The sequence below is a fragment of the Electrophorus electricus genome, chromosome 4 (assembly GCF_013358815.1).
Source record: "Electrophorus electricus isolate fEleEle1 chromosome 4, fEleEle1.pri, whole genome shotgun sequence".
Classification (NCBI taxonomy): Eukaryota; Metazoa; Chordata; class Actinopteri; order Gymnotiformes; family Gymnotidae; genus Electrophorus; species Electrophorus electricus.
The window spans coordinates 4,404,451-4,418,222 of record NC_049538.1 but is presented as its reverse complement, the minus strand read 5'-3'; the positions used below and the strand labels follow the sequence as shown (position 1 = coordinate 4,418,222).

The 13,772-nt window shown below is 39.7% G+C and overlaps 1 protein-coding gene across 3 annotated transcripts; it reads left to right on the top strand.

Annotated features, from left to right (window-relative positions):
- Nucleotides 1-754: 754 nt before the first annotated feature.
- Nucleotides 755-12,452, top strand: sp100.1 (SP110 nuclear antigen, tandem duplicate 1). Of its 3 annotated transcripts, none has more exons than XM_027026707.2 (16): nt 755-861; nt 1,204-1,287; nt 1,380-1,554; nt 1,820-2,020; nt 2,657-2,776; nt 6,532-6,665; nt 6,954-7,001; nt 7,101-7,149; nt 7,312-7,536; nt 7,882-8,021; nt 9,072-9,137; nt 9,339-9,466; nt 10,408-10,519; nt 10,923-10,997; nt 11,402-11,545; nt 11,851-12,452. In XM_027026707.2, exons 2-16 carry the CDS (start codon nt 1,210-1,212, stop codon nt 11,932-11,934), a joined length of 1,779 nt encoding a protein of 592 aa, XP_026882508.2. In that variant the 5' UTR covers nt 755-861; nt 1,204-1,209; the 3' UTR covers nt 11,935-12,452. The 3 variants fall into 3 exon arrangements, with proteins under 3 accessions (XP_026882508.2, XP_026882507.2, XP_026882509.2); XM_027026706.2 differs by having other exon boundaries at nt 1,114-1,287; XM_027026708.2 differs by lacking the exon at nt 1,204-1,287.
- The last annotated feature ends 1,320 nt before the right edge of the window (nt 12,453-13,772 follow it).

The window sequence follows — 13,772 nt, the reverse complement described above, 5'->3', positions numbered from 1 at the left end:
AATAATGCACTCTGACAAATAATGTTTGAAAAGATGTTGGACCATTAAGACCATTATTAGAACAAAATATACGCCAAAAAAAACACGCAGCCCAGAATTAATTTAAAAGAATAGTTGAATGAAAGTCTGGTGGCCCACGGCTATGGGTTTTTCTGCGAAAGTTTTGTTGTTGTTTGATTTACAGTTGTATTTTTTTCTATTAAAAATATATTTTAATAGTTTGCTTGTACGTATTTAATACATATAGAAAACTCACAGAATATGATATTTATTTAATAATTTAAAATATGTGTGGTTAAATGGGTTAGATCCAGATATCCCATCGTAGTCTAATTAATTCCTTCTTTTTATTGTTTCATGTCATTAAATCCGTGACTCCAAGACTCGTTATTCTCCTGTGTATCTCATAAACAGACAACCATTACTTTATATACTGTTTTATTAGTTTTTATGTTACGTATTATTTCAGAGTTTAGCCTCACCCAATAAATGTATTCTCATCTTTAGAATAACTTATTTTTTGTATGATTACCAGCTTTGGGCTCATTCATTTTTTCTCCTATCGTGCCACCACCTTTGAGAGCTGGGGAGCTGGAGGTCCCATGCATGTAGAGATCTTCCTCCAGAGTGTCTTGTAGGTATGTTGGTACCATCGCGTTGCTCAAAGTTAGAGGGCGTTCTCTGAATTTCGGACGCGCGCTGAGGTATGGTTTCGCTTTCCCTACGTCAGATTTGTTTCCGCTGTTTGCTGAGGAGGAAGCGAGCGAGGTGTTGCTGTCATCCTAGGCGGGAGATTTGTAGAAATCGTCACGTAACAATCAACGTTTACCGACTGATAATCCAACTGGGAGCCGTATCGAGGTACATTGGCATTATAAATCCTATACGAACGAGGATATAAAGGGCAGAATTAGGATTAGAGCGCATTGTTAAAGTTTTGTATAACCGTGGCCTGTGAAGTGTTAGTTCGTCATTTATTTAGAAACAAAACACAGTTCGTCATTGATTTAGAACAGAAGTTTGATTCTTATTGACTGTACACGCGACTTAATGATACTGTACATAACTTGAGGCTTAACTGCTATTTAATTTCGCTGTCGTTGTACTGAACAGACGACTGAATGTGGGACGACGCCTTTTAGAATGGATCCGTTAGACTTTTTTACGAATGAGGAGTTAATTCGTTTTTTTCACTACAAAAAGACGGAAATGTCCTGCATGGAGCAACCGAACACGTTCCTCAACCAGCTGCGAGACTATGATTTGGTCCCAGAAAAACTATATAAGGCAAGCGCTCTCTCTCTCTCTCTCTCTCTCTCTCTCTCTCTCTCTCTCTGTCCCCCCCCCCCCCCCAACACTGAGCTGTATTATCTTTGCAGAAGGTGATAAGGATGAGGTGTAAGGAGAAGAAAAAGGATGGTGTGTATGAGATTTTGGACAGGCTGGAGAAGGAGAGAAGTGACGAGGTGAAGGTGTTTTGGAGATGTGTATTCCACGACCACATCCTGCAGAAGTACCCAGTTCTGAGTGTTCTCAGAAACAGCCTGATGGACGGTACGTACTCCTCAGACACCTCCTCCTTATACAGCTTCTCAGGCTGTGCAACTGCTCATTCTATAATGTTCTCTACTTGTAAATCTACTACTGAAATTCTTGTTTTTACGTATTCAGCATTTACAGTATACATGTGTATGACTGAATGTTAATTTGTTCTGCTGTGATATTTTTATGTGTGTAACGGTTCCACCCACTGTTCTGTTTTGTTTTTCCTGTAATTGTTTTGACTTGAAGCAATTTTTCATGGTGATTTTTCATTCAGGGTCTTACAAATCCTGTGTGAAACGCCCTGATTCAGAGGAGTTGACTGACTCACCTCAGAGTGAAGAAAACACAGCAAAGAGGCAGAGACAAAGAAGCAAGAGAAAGAAAAGTGTTGATGAGGCTGAGGATGATGAGCAGCCCGGCCCATCCTCTTCTTCCTCCTCCAGCCAACAGAAAAGCCCCAAGAAGCTCAAATTCTGTAAGTCTGTGGTCTAGTGCCCTTTATGTCCAGCATTTGAGAATAACTACAGCAATGCCCTGGTCAAATGATTAGATTTAGTAGGATACACTAGACCCAAACTGGTCTTAGATCAGATTTGGTGCTCTGTTGGATAGGGAGAAGCTCCAGTTCAGGCCCTCCTCATGTTCTCCGTCTGATATGTCTGATATCCTATGCCTTTACAATCCTTTGATCTGCTCTGAGGTTGAGGAAAATCAGAGAGTCAAAAATCAAAGATTGTTTTTAATCATAGAGATTTATCCTAAAATTATCAAAGAACATCCCTAATGTTAGAATTGCTATTAAAACATTGAATGAATGTATAGTAAATATCTTTATTTCCTAATTTACATATGTAATACGCTTTTTGAAAGTCTTAACATTTAACTGTATTTGGTTTGATATTATGTATTTGTTATTACTGTATTGTAGATTTTGTCTTTAAAATAGCTGGATTTTATTCTAGTTACATATTTCTCTCTTTTCCCCTTACCTCCTCTGTCTCTCTCTCTCTCTCTCTCACACTCACACACACACACACACACACACACACACACACACACACACACACACACACACACACACACACACACAAATTCTCTCTTTCTCTCTCAGCTTCTCCAGTTAAGAGAGGAGAGAAGGTGAATATTTGGACATTTGCTCTTTTTAAAACTCAGCTACCTGTTACCTGTGGAGATAAAGAAGCCACTCTCTATCGAGACAAGCTGGCTAAAGGTACTCTCTCATTGGTCCCATGTTATGGTTCAGTAAAAGGATAGATTCTGCATGATAGGCTGTTACGTCACACAGAAAAAAAAAACGTGACAACAATCAGTCAGTTTTGTCTTGCACCTCAAAGTAAATGCCTATTTCCTACCGCCAAGCATTGCTTGAGCTACTAGCTTCGAAAAACTGGAGGAAATTGGGTATAACCTGCGAGTGGTTTGAAAGTGGAAGCAAATGTAAACCCACAATATCCTCCATAGCTGAGGAAATTGTTGGCAAAAAATATAATCAGTTTTATGAAGTGGTTTGGATGGCATAAAAGCAATGAAATATGGATTAGTACAGGCAGTCTGCAAAATATGTCATTGGTCGGTGCAAACCAAGATGGGAAACACATAAAATCTTTTAATTTTAAATTAAAATCTTTAAATATTCCACAAATAGATGGGTCTTCAGTTTGCATTTGAAGACTGCAAGGCACTCTGCTCCGGACAGCCAGGGAAGTTTGTATCACCATCTGGGAACCAGGACAGAGAATAATCTCGATGCTTGCCTTCCATGAAACTTGAAGCATGGTGTTTAAGCCAAGCTGCGTTTGAGGTCAAAGTAGACGAAGTACAGATCGGGCTTTGACCATTCATGTGTATGGAGGGGCTGGTCCATTTTTGATTTTGTAGGCAAACATCAAAGTTTTAAATCAGATGGGTGCAGCCACTGGAAGCCACTGAAGGGAGCGCAGCAGCAGAGTGATATGTGTAAACTTCAGAAGATTGAAGACCAGTCATGCTGCTGCATTCTGGACAAGTTGAAGAAGTCTGATGGCCCTTAAAGGAAGACCAGCAAGTAGCGAGTTGCAGTAATCTAGTTTTGAGATTACAAGAGACGGCACACGCACCTGGGCAGCTTCCTGCGAGAGAAAGGGATGAATCCTTCATATGTTACTAAGGAGAAATCTGCAAGACTTGGTCAGATTTGAGACATGAGTTGAGAGTGACAACTGGTTGTCCAAAGTTATGCCCAGGCTACGAGTAGTTTCAGATGGTGATACCAGACATTTCTCAAAGGAAACCGCGGTCATGGTAAGGCTGGGAGTTCCTGGGATGTACAGAACCTTGGTTTTACTGGGGTTGAGCTTCAAGTGGTGGGCTGTCATCCATGATGCAATGTCAATCAAGCATGCTGAGATATATCTGGAAACCTGTGTGTCGGAGGGTTGGAAACAAATAATCAATTGAGTGTCGTCAGCATAGCATTGATAGGAGAAGCCATGAGAACATATTATATCAACAAGAGAATGAGTATACAAAGAGAAGAGAAGAGGGCCTAACACTGAGCCTTGGGTAGCACCAGTATAGAGTGTACATGAATTGGATGCTGATGCTCTCCATGTGACCTGATAAGACCAGCCCTCCAGATAGGAATGAACTATTTCCACGGACATCCAGTCAACAAGGCTGGAGACAAAAGAGAGGAGAATATTGTGGCCTACTGTGTCAAAGGTTGCCGAAGGGTATAGAAGAATCAAAACGGATGAAAGTTTGGCAGCTTTGGCAGCATGAAGTTTCTCTGTCACTACTATGAGGGCTGTTTCTGCTGAATGTGCCGGTTTGTAGCCAGACTGATTGGGATTGTGGAGCTGGTTCTGGGTGAGGAAAAGAGATCTAGTTCTGGGTGAGGAAAAGAGATAATTGATTATAAACTGTTCATTAAAGAACCTTTGATGTTTTGTGCCAAAACAACAATAAATAGCTTTGTTTTTTTGCAGCCATTACCCCATATGAAAAGTAAGCAGATGTAGTATAATGACTGATTTACAGTGTTTACATTTTGCATTTTTTACACAGATTTCTATTTTTAAAACATTTGACTGAAGCTTGTTTGCACAGTTAAATGTTTACATTACATTCTATTTTTGCAAATAAACTAGTATAGTTTAAATAATAATAAATCTCCTGGTTTCCTTAGTCTTCACTCATTAGCATGATACTCTTGAAACTGGCAGCATTTTCAAATTATATATTGTGATAAATATCGAAATTGATCAATATGGGAAAGAAATTGTGATCATATTTTTGCCATATCACCAAGCCCTAGTGAGACAAGTAATGTTGTCAAGTTCCCTGTAATGGTCTTGTGTAATGGTGTTGTGTTCCCTGTAATGGCGTTATGTTCCCTGTGATGGTGTTTCGTTCCTTGCAATGGTGTTGTTTGCTGTGATTATGTTGTGTTCCCTGTGATGTTGTTGCATTCCCTGTAATGGTATTAGTAATGGATACTGTGATTATATTTCATAATATGGGCATGGTTATATGTTCCTTATGTATATGATGTCTGATAATAGTGGTGTACTAACATGCTTATCTTTACTGTGATTGTCCATGTTAGTAGTCAGCTGATATGAGTTTTTCAGTGGCTAATGCAGATATGTAGAGAACAGGGAGGCCAATGTCCAATACAAAATGACCACACAGGTAATCAAATTAAACTTTGTAAAAAAAACAAATCAAAAACTTTGGCCAATGCCGCTTATTGGTTCAAAATTATATTGGAATTTCAACCGATAATTGGTTATCGTATTGACCCAAGAAATTAAATATTGTGCAGCTCTACTTATAAATATTCTAATGAGTGGTTTCATGGCAGGGTGAGTCAAGAGGTTTATTCTGCTGGAGTAAAAACGTTTCTTCAGTCTGTCAATGCAGGGGATGATACACTTGTAGCGCCATCTAAAGGGCAGGAGAGTGATAAGCTGCTGGTAAGGGTGTGTAGGGCTGTTGCAAATGGTGATGGCTCTGTGAAGACAGTAGGAGCTCCAGATTACTTGAAGAGGTGACAGCTAGGCTCCGATGACTCTCTGGGCACACGGTTGATGACCTGCTATCTGTCTGTGGTGCAGCTGGTGAACCATGTCGACATGCAGTACGTAAGGATGCTCTCAGTACTACAGCAGTAGAAGGTAACAAGCAGATCTTTGCTGAGACTGACTTTCTTTATTGAGCTCAGAAATTAGTACCAGTGTATTGGCAGTCTATTATACATCCTCCAACATGTGGATGCCCAGGAACTTGAAGCTTGACACTCTTTCCACCATGTCTCCATTGATGAAGAGATAAACTATGGTCTGAGCCAGACTCATGACACCAGTGTTCAGTATTAGAGAGGAGGAGTGATGCTTTCCCAGTCAAAGTGTCTAAGGACAGTCAGGACCATTGGTTGAGGACAGCAAGTGGTGATGGTATTGAAGCATTTGGGGACAACCGCCTGTGACAGAGGTAATGGGGGGGGGGGCATCCTCAATCTTTTCCCTATCTTAGTCATTCTTACCCATCAGAGAGTGAGTATACACCACCCCCTAAGAGTACATACAATTTTGTTTTGTCAGATGGCTGTGGCATCACTGGGGATCAAACGCACAATCTCCTGACAATGGGCCAAATACTCTTCTGTTACACCACTCAGGAGCCTGACAGAGACCTGCTGAAAATGCTGGGTACCTCTGCTAGTTGGGCATCTCAGCCTTGCAGCATTCATCCAGGAATTCTTTTAGGACTTGCTGCTTTCCTGTAGTTCGCATTGCTGATCACCCTTCTCACAAGGTGTCATGGGTCTGTAGTATAAGTGGTGGGTCTGATGCTGTGGACTGTGCTCTGGTTGGATTAAATTTACATTTATTGGACCTTAATCTTGCTCTCAGCTAAAGGCACGAATCTGGATGTAATGTCCCAAACTCTCCTGGTACTGACACAGCAGTGTGTGCCCTGTAGGGGGCGCATGCCTTCTTTCACAGGGCCGCTGGTTCACTCCGTCTGACTTTGAGCAGTTTGCAGGAAAGGGCAGCTATAAGAACTGGAAACTCAGCATCCGTTGCCAGAACACTCCACTGCAGAACCTGATTAAGGTAAATTCATTGGCTAGCATTAACCGCAGACAATAAAATGGATGGAACACACAACCTTGTCAAAATCTGCAGATTTAATGCTCCATAAAATTTTAATACACACGTTTCATGTGTACTTTTCTGTCTTTGATGTTTTTATTTAATTGCACACATCTTTGACATAGTTGCATATTATTCTTTTGATCATGACATGGACCAAATGCATTGCCTTATAGACTTACTTAAAACTTTGACCTTTTGAAACTGTGAGTTAATTTAAGGTGCTTCATTTTTCCTCTCTCTTCTAAGGAAGGCCACCTGAACTGCCCTCGCATGAAGAGGAAGTATGTTCAGAAGGTGAGGTGCTCTGCCCATTTCACTGACTGACTCTTCACTTTACCTGTTTATTCCATAAATGATTTGTTAGTCATGTGTTGTTTGCATCTCTCCTAGCAGAGTCAAAAACAGCTCTTCACTCAGAGCTCCTCAGAAAGCTCCAGTCCTAGTTAGTCCACAGTCCTCTTTAATTCCTTCTCTCTATACATCTCTGATGATAATGCACATGATTCAGGGAACATCTGTGTACAAGATGTTTGTGGTGTGTGTGTGTGTGTGTGTGTGTGTGTGTGTGTTGTTGTGTTGCTCCACCCCCCTATTGTACTGTCAGCATCCAGTGAAGAAATGGAGGAATCTGTTGGCCAGGAGGAGCTGAGAGGGGAGCAAGACGAGGAGGAGGAACAAGAAGAAGAAGAAGATGATGATGAAGAAGAAGAAGAAGGAGGAGAGACAGAGGAGGGAGAGGCAGTGGATTTGTCTGAGTTTCAGGCTCCTTCTTTGCCAGTCAGCTGTGGGTCTGTCAGTGGGGTTTTATTCAAAAGCAGATTTGCTTCAGGTAGGTGTATGTAGTGTAGGCAGGTGTTTACAGTTTAGCCTCATGTTACTTAACACGATAGAGCATAAGTCAGCGCAGTGTCCATTTTACAGAAGTGTTTTTGGAGTGTATAACTGTTTATTGTTTTTTTCACAATATAACTTTATTGATTTTATCACAATTAAAATCTTTATCTGACAATCAGGTTGTTTAAAAACATTGGGGAAAATCTTTGACAGAACACATTTTAATCAGTGTTTCTCAGCAATAATTCAAAGTTGTAGGAGGTGACAGAACAAAAGCATGTAAATTAATGAGGTGTATTAGTGTGTTCCTGAGCGCCAACGTTCCCTTTAACTGCTGCAGGTACGCGGGGTAAAAGCATCCGTACTGAGGAATGTTGGTTCACTCCAGAGGAGTTTATGAAGCAGGAATTAACTCTGACAGATGGGTGCTGGAAAAGAGATATAAAATGTCACGGCAAAACACTAAGTGACCTACTTCCGGTAATTTGAGTTACAGAGTCATATTATTTTCTTACATTTATGGCATTTAGCTGATGCTTTTATCCAAAGTGACTTACAATTATGACTGAGTACAACTTGAGCAATTGAGGGTTAAGGGCCTTGCTCAGGAACCCAACAATGGTAACTTGGCAGTGGTGGGGCTTGGACCAGCAACCTTCCAATTACAAGTCAAGTACCTTAATCACTGGGCTACTACTGCCTGGTGCAGCGCACTGGAAAGAGTCAGGAGAATCTGGAGGTTGAGGCAGAGTGATTTGTTGAGCTTGGTGTCTGTGTTCAACATAGGTTAATATCTAGGGCTTCCCAGTCCTTTCCAGTTCCAGATCTAATGTGCAAATGTGAGGTGGCTCTTTATACCTGGTTACCAGAACTGTGCCCCCACTTTAAGGACACACAGTCAGGAGAAAATAGAGGTTCCAGGTGAGGCATGGGGCACCTGGTGTTGTTAAATGAAGGTTCCTTGGAGTCGCACAGAGCACAAGAATAACTAAGATAAGCAGTTCTCCCAGGAAACACACAAAATTCATCAAATGAGTTGTGCCTGTCCTGCTGTAAAACCCTATAAAGTACACAGGAGTGGTAAACCAGGAAACACATTCTCTGCTTTTATGATATAAAGAATAGACAATAATATAGAAATACAAAGAAAGAATAGAAGCATTCCCACAGTTCAAAATGGTGAAAAGCACCTTGGAGGTTGTTGGTGTATCATATCAGTGTAGCCAACTTCGAATAGTCCTCTGCCTGAGTTTCCCCACACATAGCAGAACGAGGAGTGAGATCAGTCAGCTGACGGTACCAACTCAGAGAAACCTGGACAAGCCCAGCTGGGGAATATGTTCTGTAAATTGGACAATTGGAGTTGCATGATGGAGGTGTTAGAAGAGGAGTGAGGGAGGGAAAGAAGCAGGAGGGTTGTTCATACAGGTAACAGGCTAGAGCAGTGGGCCCAGAGCCAGTGTTTAATAGGGCTGTTTTTATGTGACATGGATTCGGGTCAAATCTAATATTTGTATATTGTGTCTGTAGAAGATTCTGAAGGTGCATTCACTGCTGTGCAAGTGTGACCTCTGCGGTCCTACAGAGCAGGAGCTGGTGAGTGGGAAACCATCTCCACAGACTAGTCAGTGTAGAAAAATATGATAGACTATGAAACTCATGCTCTTTTCTAACTACATTGTTTAGTAATGCCTAAATGGTAATGCTTAATGAGTAAGATTTTATAATAAGATTTTAATTTTGTAAACATTTTAAGGCAGTTTCTAATTCAGTATCTTTGTTTTCTCTCATTACCAGCTGGATCAAGATAATGATGATGAGTGCTTCATCTGTAACTCTGATGGACATTTGGTGTGTTGTGACGAGTGCCCCCGAGCTTTTCATGATAAATGCCACATACCAACTCTACATGCCAAGGAACTGGGGTGAGAGAGCGAGAGATAGAATAACAGATGGGAGTGAGAACAGCAATATTCTTTCTTTTAGTGTGTGTGTGTGTGTGTGTACATGTGCAGTGAGCAGTGGATCTGTTCCTTTTCTACAGCAGAAAGAACTGCAAACACATGGACACAGTATAGGTGGAACTTAGAACAGCTGAACACAGTACAGGTGGAACTCAGAACACATGGGCACAGTATAGGTGGAACTTCAAACACATGGACACAGTACAGGTGGAACTCAGAACACATGAACACAGTACAGGTGGAACTGAGCACATGAACACAGTACAGGTGGAACTGAGCACATGGACAAAGTATAGGTGGAACTCAGAACACATGGACACAGTATGTGTTCTCACAGGTTGTTATCCACCTGTCATAGCATAACCTGTTATCCACCAGTTTTTCATGTTTTTCTGGTTTTTTTTGTTAAAAAAAGAAGAAGAGGACTGTAAATATACCCACTTACCAGGTGTCCAGCATGACTCACTGGGCTTAGAGTGTTGGCGAGGGGGATTTGAAGCCCTGGTTAGGAAATGATACCCATGACTACAAGAACAGGTTTCCAACAGCATGTTCTATGGTCTCTTGAACTCTAATCTACTGTACTGGCTAGGATACATTCATGAGTAGATGACAAAGCACTTTTATAAGTTGCTCTGGATAAGAGCGTGTGCTAAATGACCAAAATGTAAATGTAAACAGTTTCAGCTCATCCACTAAAATATACAATATATGTGTTTGTCCGGATTTGTTTGTAAACTTTGTGGTGTAAAGGTTCTTAAATTAGTTTATTAATTTGATTTATTTGGTTGGTTGTTGATTTCCAAAGTTCCTGAGAAATATCCTGTGTGAGGTTGTTAATTACTAACCTTATATAGACCGTTAACTGATTGTGCACTCTGTGTGTGTGTGTTGACACACAGCAACAAGTGGATGTGCACTTACTGTGTGCTGAAGAACAGTCAGTGTTGGTGGCGACACAGAACCATGACTGAAGAACAAGCTTTGAATAGTCCCGTTTCTCAGTACATTGTGGTAACTCTGCCCTCAAACACACATACATACAAGCACACCCACCACACAAAGACACACATATACAGTACTGTGCAAAACTCTTGTACCCAGGTGTTTAAGAAACTGTTTAAAACTATTTTTTTAGTAATTTGTTATGGAAGTATTTATTTGTTTAAATAAAAATCCTGACAAGTTTTCCCAAGATGCTGCTTCTGATTTTCACTGCTTTTATAGTTTGTGAGGAAACTGATGCACAGATTCATTCATTCATTCATTCATTCACACAAGTGCACAGATTCATTCATTCATTCACACAAGCTTATGGTATGCATCAGTGCTGACAGCATTTAAGAGAAATACTCCACAAACAGCAGTGTGTGTGTGTGTGTGTGTGTGTGTGTGTGTGTGTGTATTTCTTTGTCAGCACTGTGACTATTTGCTGTTGTGTATGTATAAGGAGGACACACAGCGTGTGTTTAGTAAAGACCCCAGCACAATGGTAAGTCTTGCACTTCTTTAATACTTACCTCACCTTTATCTTCACCTCTTACTCCAACCTTTAAATATTCTTGCTGTTACTTACTTCACTGTTCATCAGATACTGACAGTTTATTTTGTAATAGTAGTCTAAATGTATGCAGTCTAGCCAGGGTAATATCAAAAATACCTGGATGACATATGTAGAGCAAATATTAGTGTCTTAACATGACAAAGTAAAATTCAAGGTTACCTACGTTGTTGCTATAATTTATTTGACATGTTTATTCACCTTAGTTATTAGACTTAAAGTAATAAATCCACAACTATACAATGATCAAAAACAAACCATGTTGTCTCATAAAACATGCTAATTGCATTGTCTTTGCTGGCTTCATGCTGTGGGTCTCCATTGCTCTTGCACAGGTGCGTAGGTACAGGGAATTCATCGCTGAGCCCATGTGGTTGGACAGAGTGAAGGACAAACTTCACAGTCAAAAATATGAAACACTGCGACACTTTGTGTCTGACATCAGTCTCATCTTCCAGAACTGTAACACCTTTAACAGGGTGAGAGACAAATACAGTGAATAGAGACATGCAGGGAAATTAAGATGTAGAAAGTTGCATAATTTAGGAGCTTTAATCAGTGTTCCAAGGACTGTGTATATTCAGAACGATGCATTGGATGTTAATTAACTGTAACCACCTGATTGAGAACTGGCTTATTGTAATGTAATATTACTTTAACAAATAAATATTTTACCTAGTACCTAGTTTTGTTACTGCAGATTTTAATCACCATGCTGTAAATATCATTTGTTTCAAATCACTTAAAATAATGACTTGGTGTCTTTCTCTCTCACTGTTTATAGGATAATCATTTGATAATAACGATGGGATCCACACTAAACCAGATGTTTGAGCAGGAGTTCAAAACCATCTTTAATATCCAGTAGTGTTTTTCCTCAGTCAGAAGCCTTCATTTCATAACATAAATAATGGCATTTTCCTCTAGGTTTTGTTATATGAAACTATTCTTCCTAAATTAATCCTGTTTGGTGTGGTCATATTATCAAATGCTGCACAGTTTATGTTCATTATCATATTTTATATGTATGTGTTGTTGTTTCTTGTAATTCTTGTAAATCCAAAGCTTACTTACCCGTTGGGAAAAAATAAAGTTGATTCAGTTCAATTTAACTTGAAAAAGGGACCTTGTCACTAAAGCTTAACATTTACATGTTACCAAAGGACTTTGGTTACAAGAATATTTTACTCAGAGATTTGATAGGCCCTGATAGGAATATTTTGTCTAAAGTTTATTTATTTATTTATTTAGAAATCTAAAAGTTGTTTAGTGTCATGTATAAGTTTTCTAACCCTTGTGAAAGGTTTGCCTTTATGTAAATATGTTATACAAACAATGGTTTATTGTAAACTTGCTGCATACAAATGGAGTTGATGGGCTAAGATACCAAACGCTTTATTGTGAGTTGTTCTTTTCAAACAATCATAATACGTTGGAAAGGAAAATGAAAAAGCAGAATTAAGACAGCCTGAGATACCTCTAGCCTCACCAGTTCAAATAAGTAACACAAATAAACTTGACTTTAACTTAAATAGCAGTAGATCGCGTTTAAACGCCACAAAACGGGCGGGTTAAGTGACACGGCAATAAATGAACAAACCGAAATTCGCTGACGCTACAAAATACACAAACACAACTTAGCATGTTTCTTATAGCATCCGTTTCTTATAGCATTTCGCTCGAAGCTCTGCAATTTCTCCTGCTGGTTTGGTTACCCTTTTCTTAATGTGACATTAAGTGAATGCGAGCGGCATAAAAAAAAAATATTAAAGCAACTTGTCAGTTGACCTCTCAGTAAAGAAAGTGTGTTCACAAAACACGCAAATGGGAGACAACCTTGAGCTTGAATGTCCTCAAATTAACAAAGCAAAGGTTTTACGGTGACAGAGGAATGAAAACGAGGCTACTAATTTCCCCGCGCTCATGCGGTACCACATCTGCTCTCATTCTTAAAGGTGCAGTCACAAAATTATGTAACTACACTGAGTTATGTAACTGAATTATGTAACTACACTAACTAATTATGTAACTACACTAACTACACTGAGATTATTTACACAATTAACACTAAAAGAACAGAATTTGACTTGTTCTTCCTCTTTTCTCTCCCCTCCAATCCTCTTTATTAAGTTTTGTCTTTCCATTCCCTTATGAGATGTTTTGAATTTCAGGTTAAACAGCTATTTTTAACTTTTGGACAGTCCTTTAAAACTGCTTTCTATTATCCCCGTACCCCAAAGTCTACAGCATCAGTAGGCAAAAGATGATCACCAGACAGGATAAATTCATTTCAGACCATCTTTTGAATGTCTGCAGCAACCTTATATATAAGATTTTGACACAACTGGCTGAAAGAATTTGAGGTAGATCAGATTAATTTTGTCACTCTACATTTGGTAAAACAACTTGGCAGCAAAGATTTTCTCACTGTTGTTAATTGGAAATGCAACTTCACCTCCTCATACTGTGAAAGCATATGCTTGACACACTCACTGATGGCAAGCCATATAGTGTCCACCAGTTGCAGTATTTTCAGAGGATTTTCCCCTATCTATATAATCTTGTACAATTCTGCATATTTCTGTATCTTCTGGTGGCATTTGAAAACCAGCTGTCTGGGAAACCACATTCTCCATATTTCAAGGCAAAACATTCCCAGCCTTTAATGTACACAGCTGAAGGGAATGGCATACACACTTGATGTAG

Excerpts from the sequence above, each read along its gene's own strand:
- sp100.1 (XM_027026706.2), top strand. The coding sequence starts at position 1,144 with ATGGATCCGTTAGACTTTTTTACGAATGAGGAGTTAATTCGTTTTTTT. Across the intron at positions 1,288-1,379 it reads TCCCAGAAAAACTATATAAG|AAGGTGATAAGGATGAGGTG; the intron begins GCAAGCGCTCTC and ends TTATCTTTGCAG. Across the intron at positions 11,546-11,850 it reads ACTGTAACACCTTTAACAGG|GATAATCATTTGATAATAAC; the intron begins GTGAGAGACAAA and ends CACTGTTTATAG.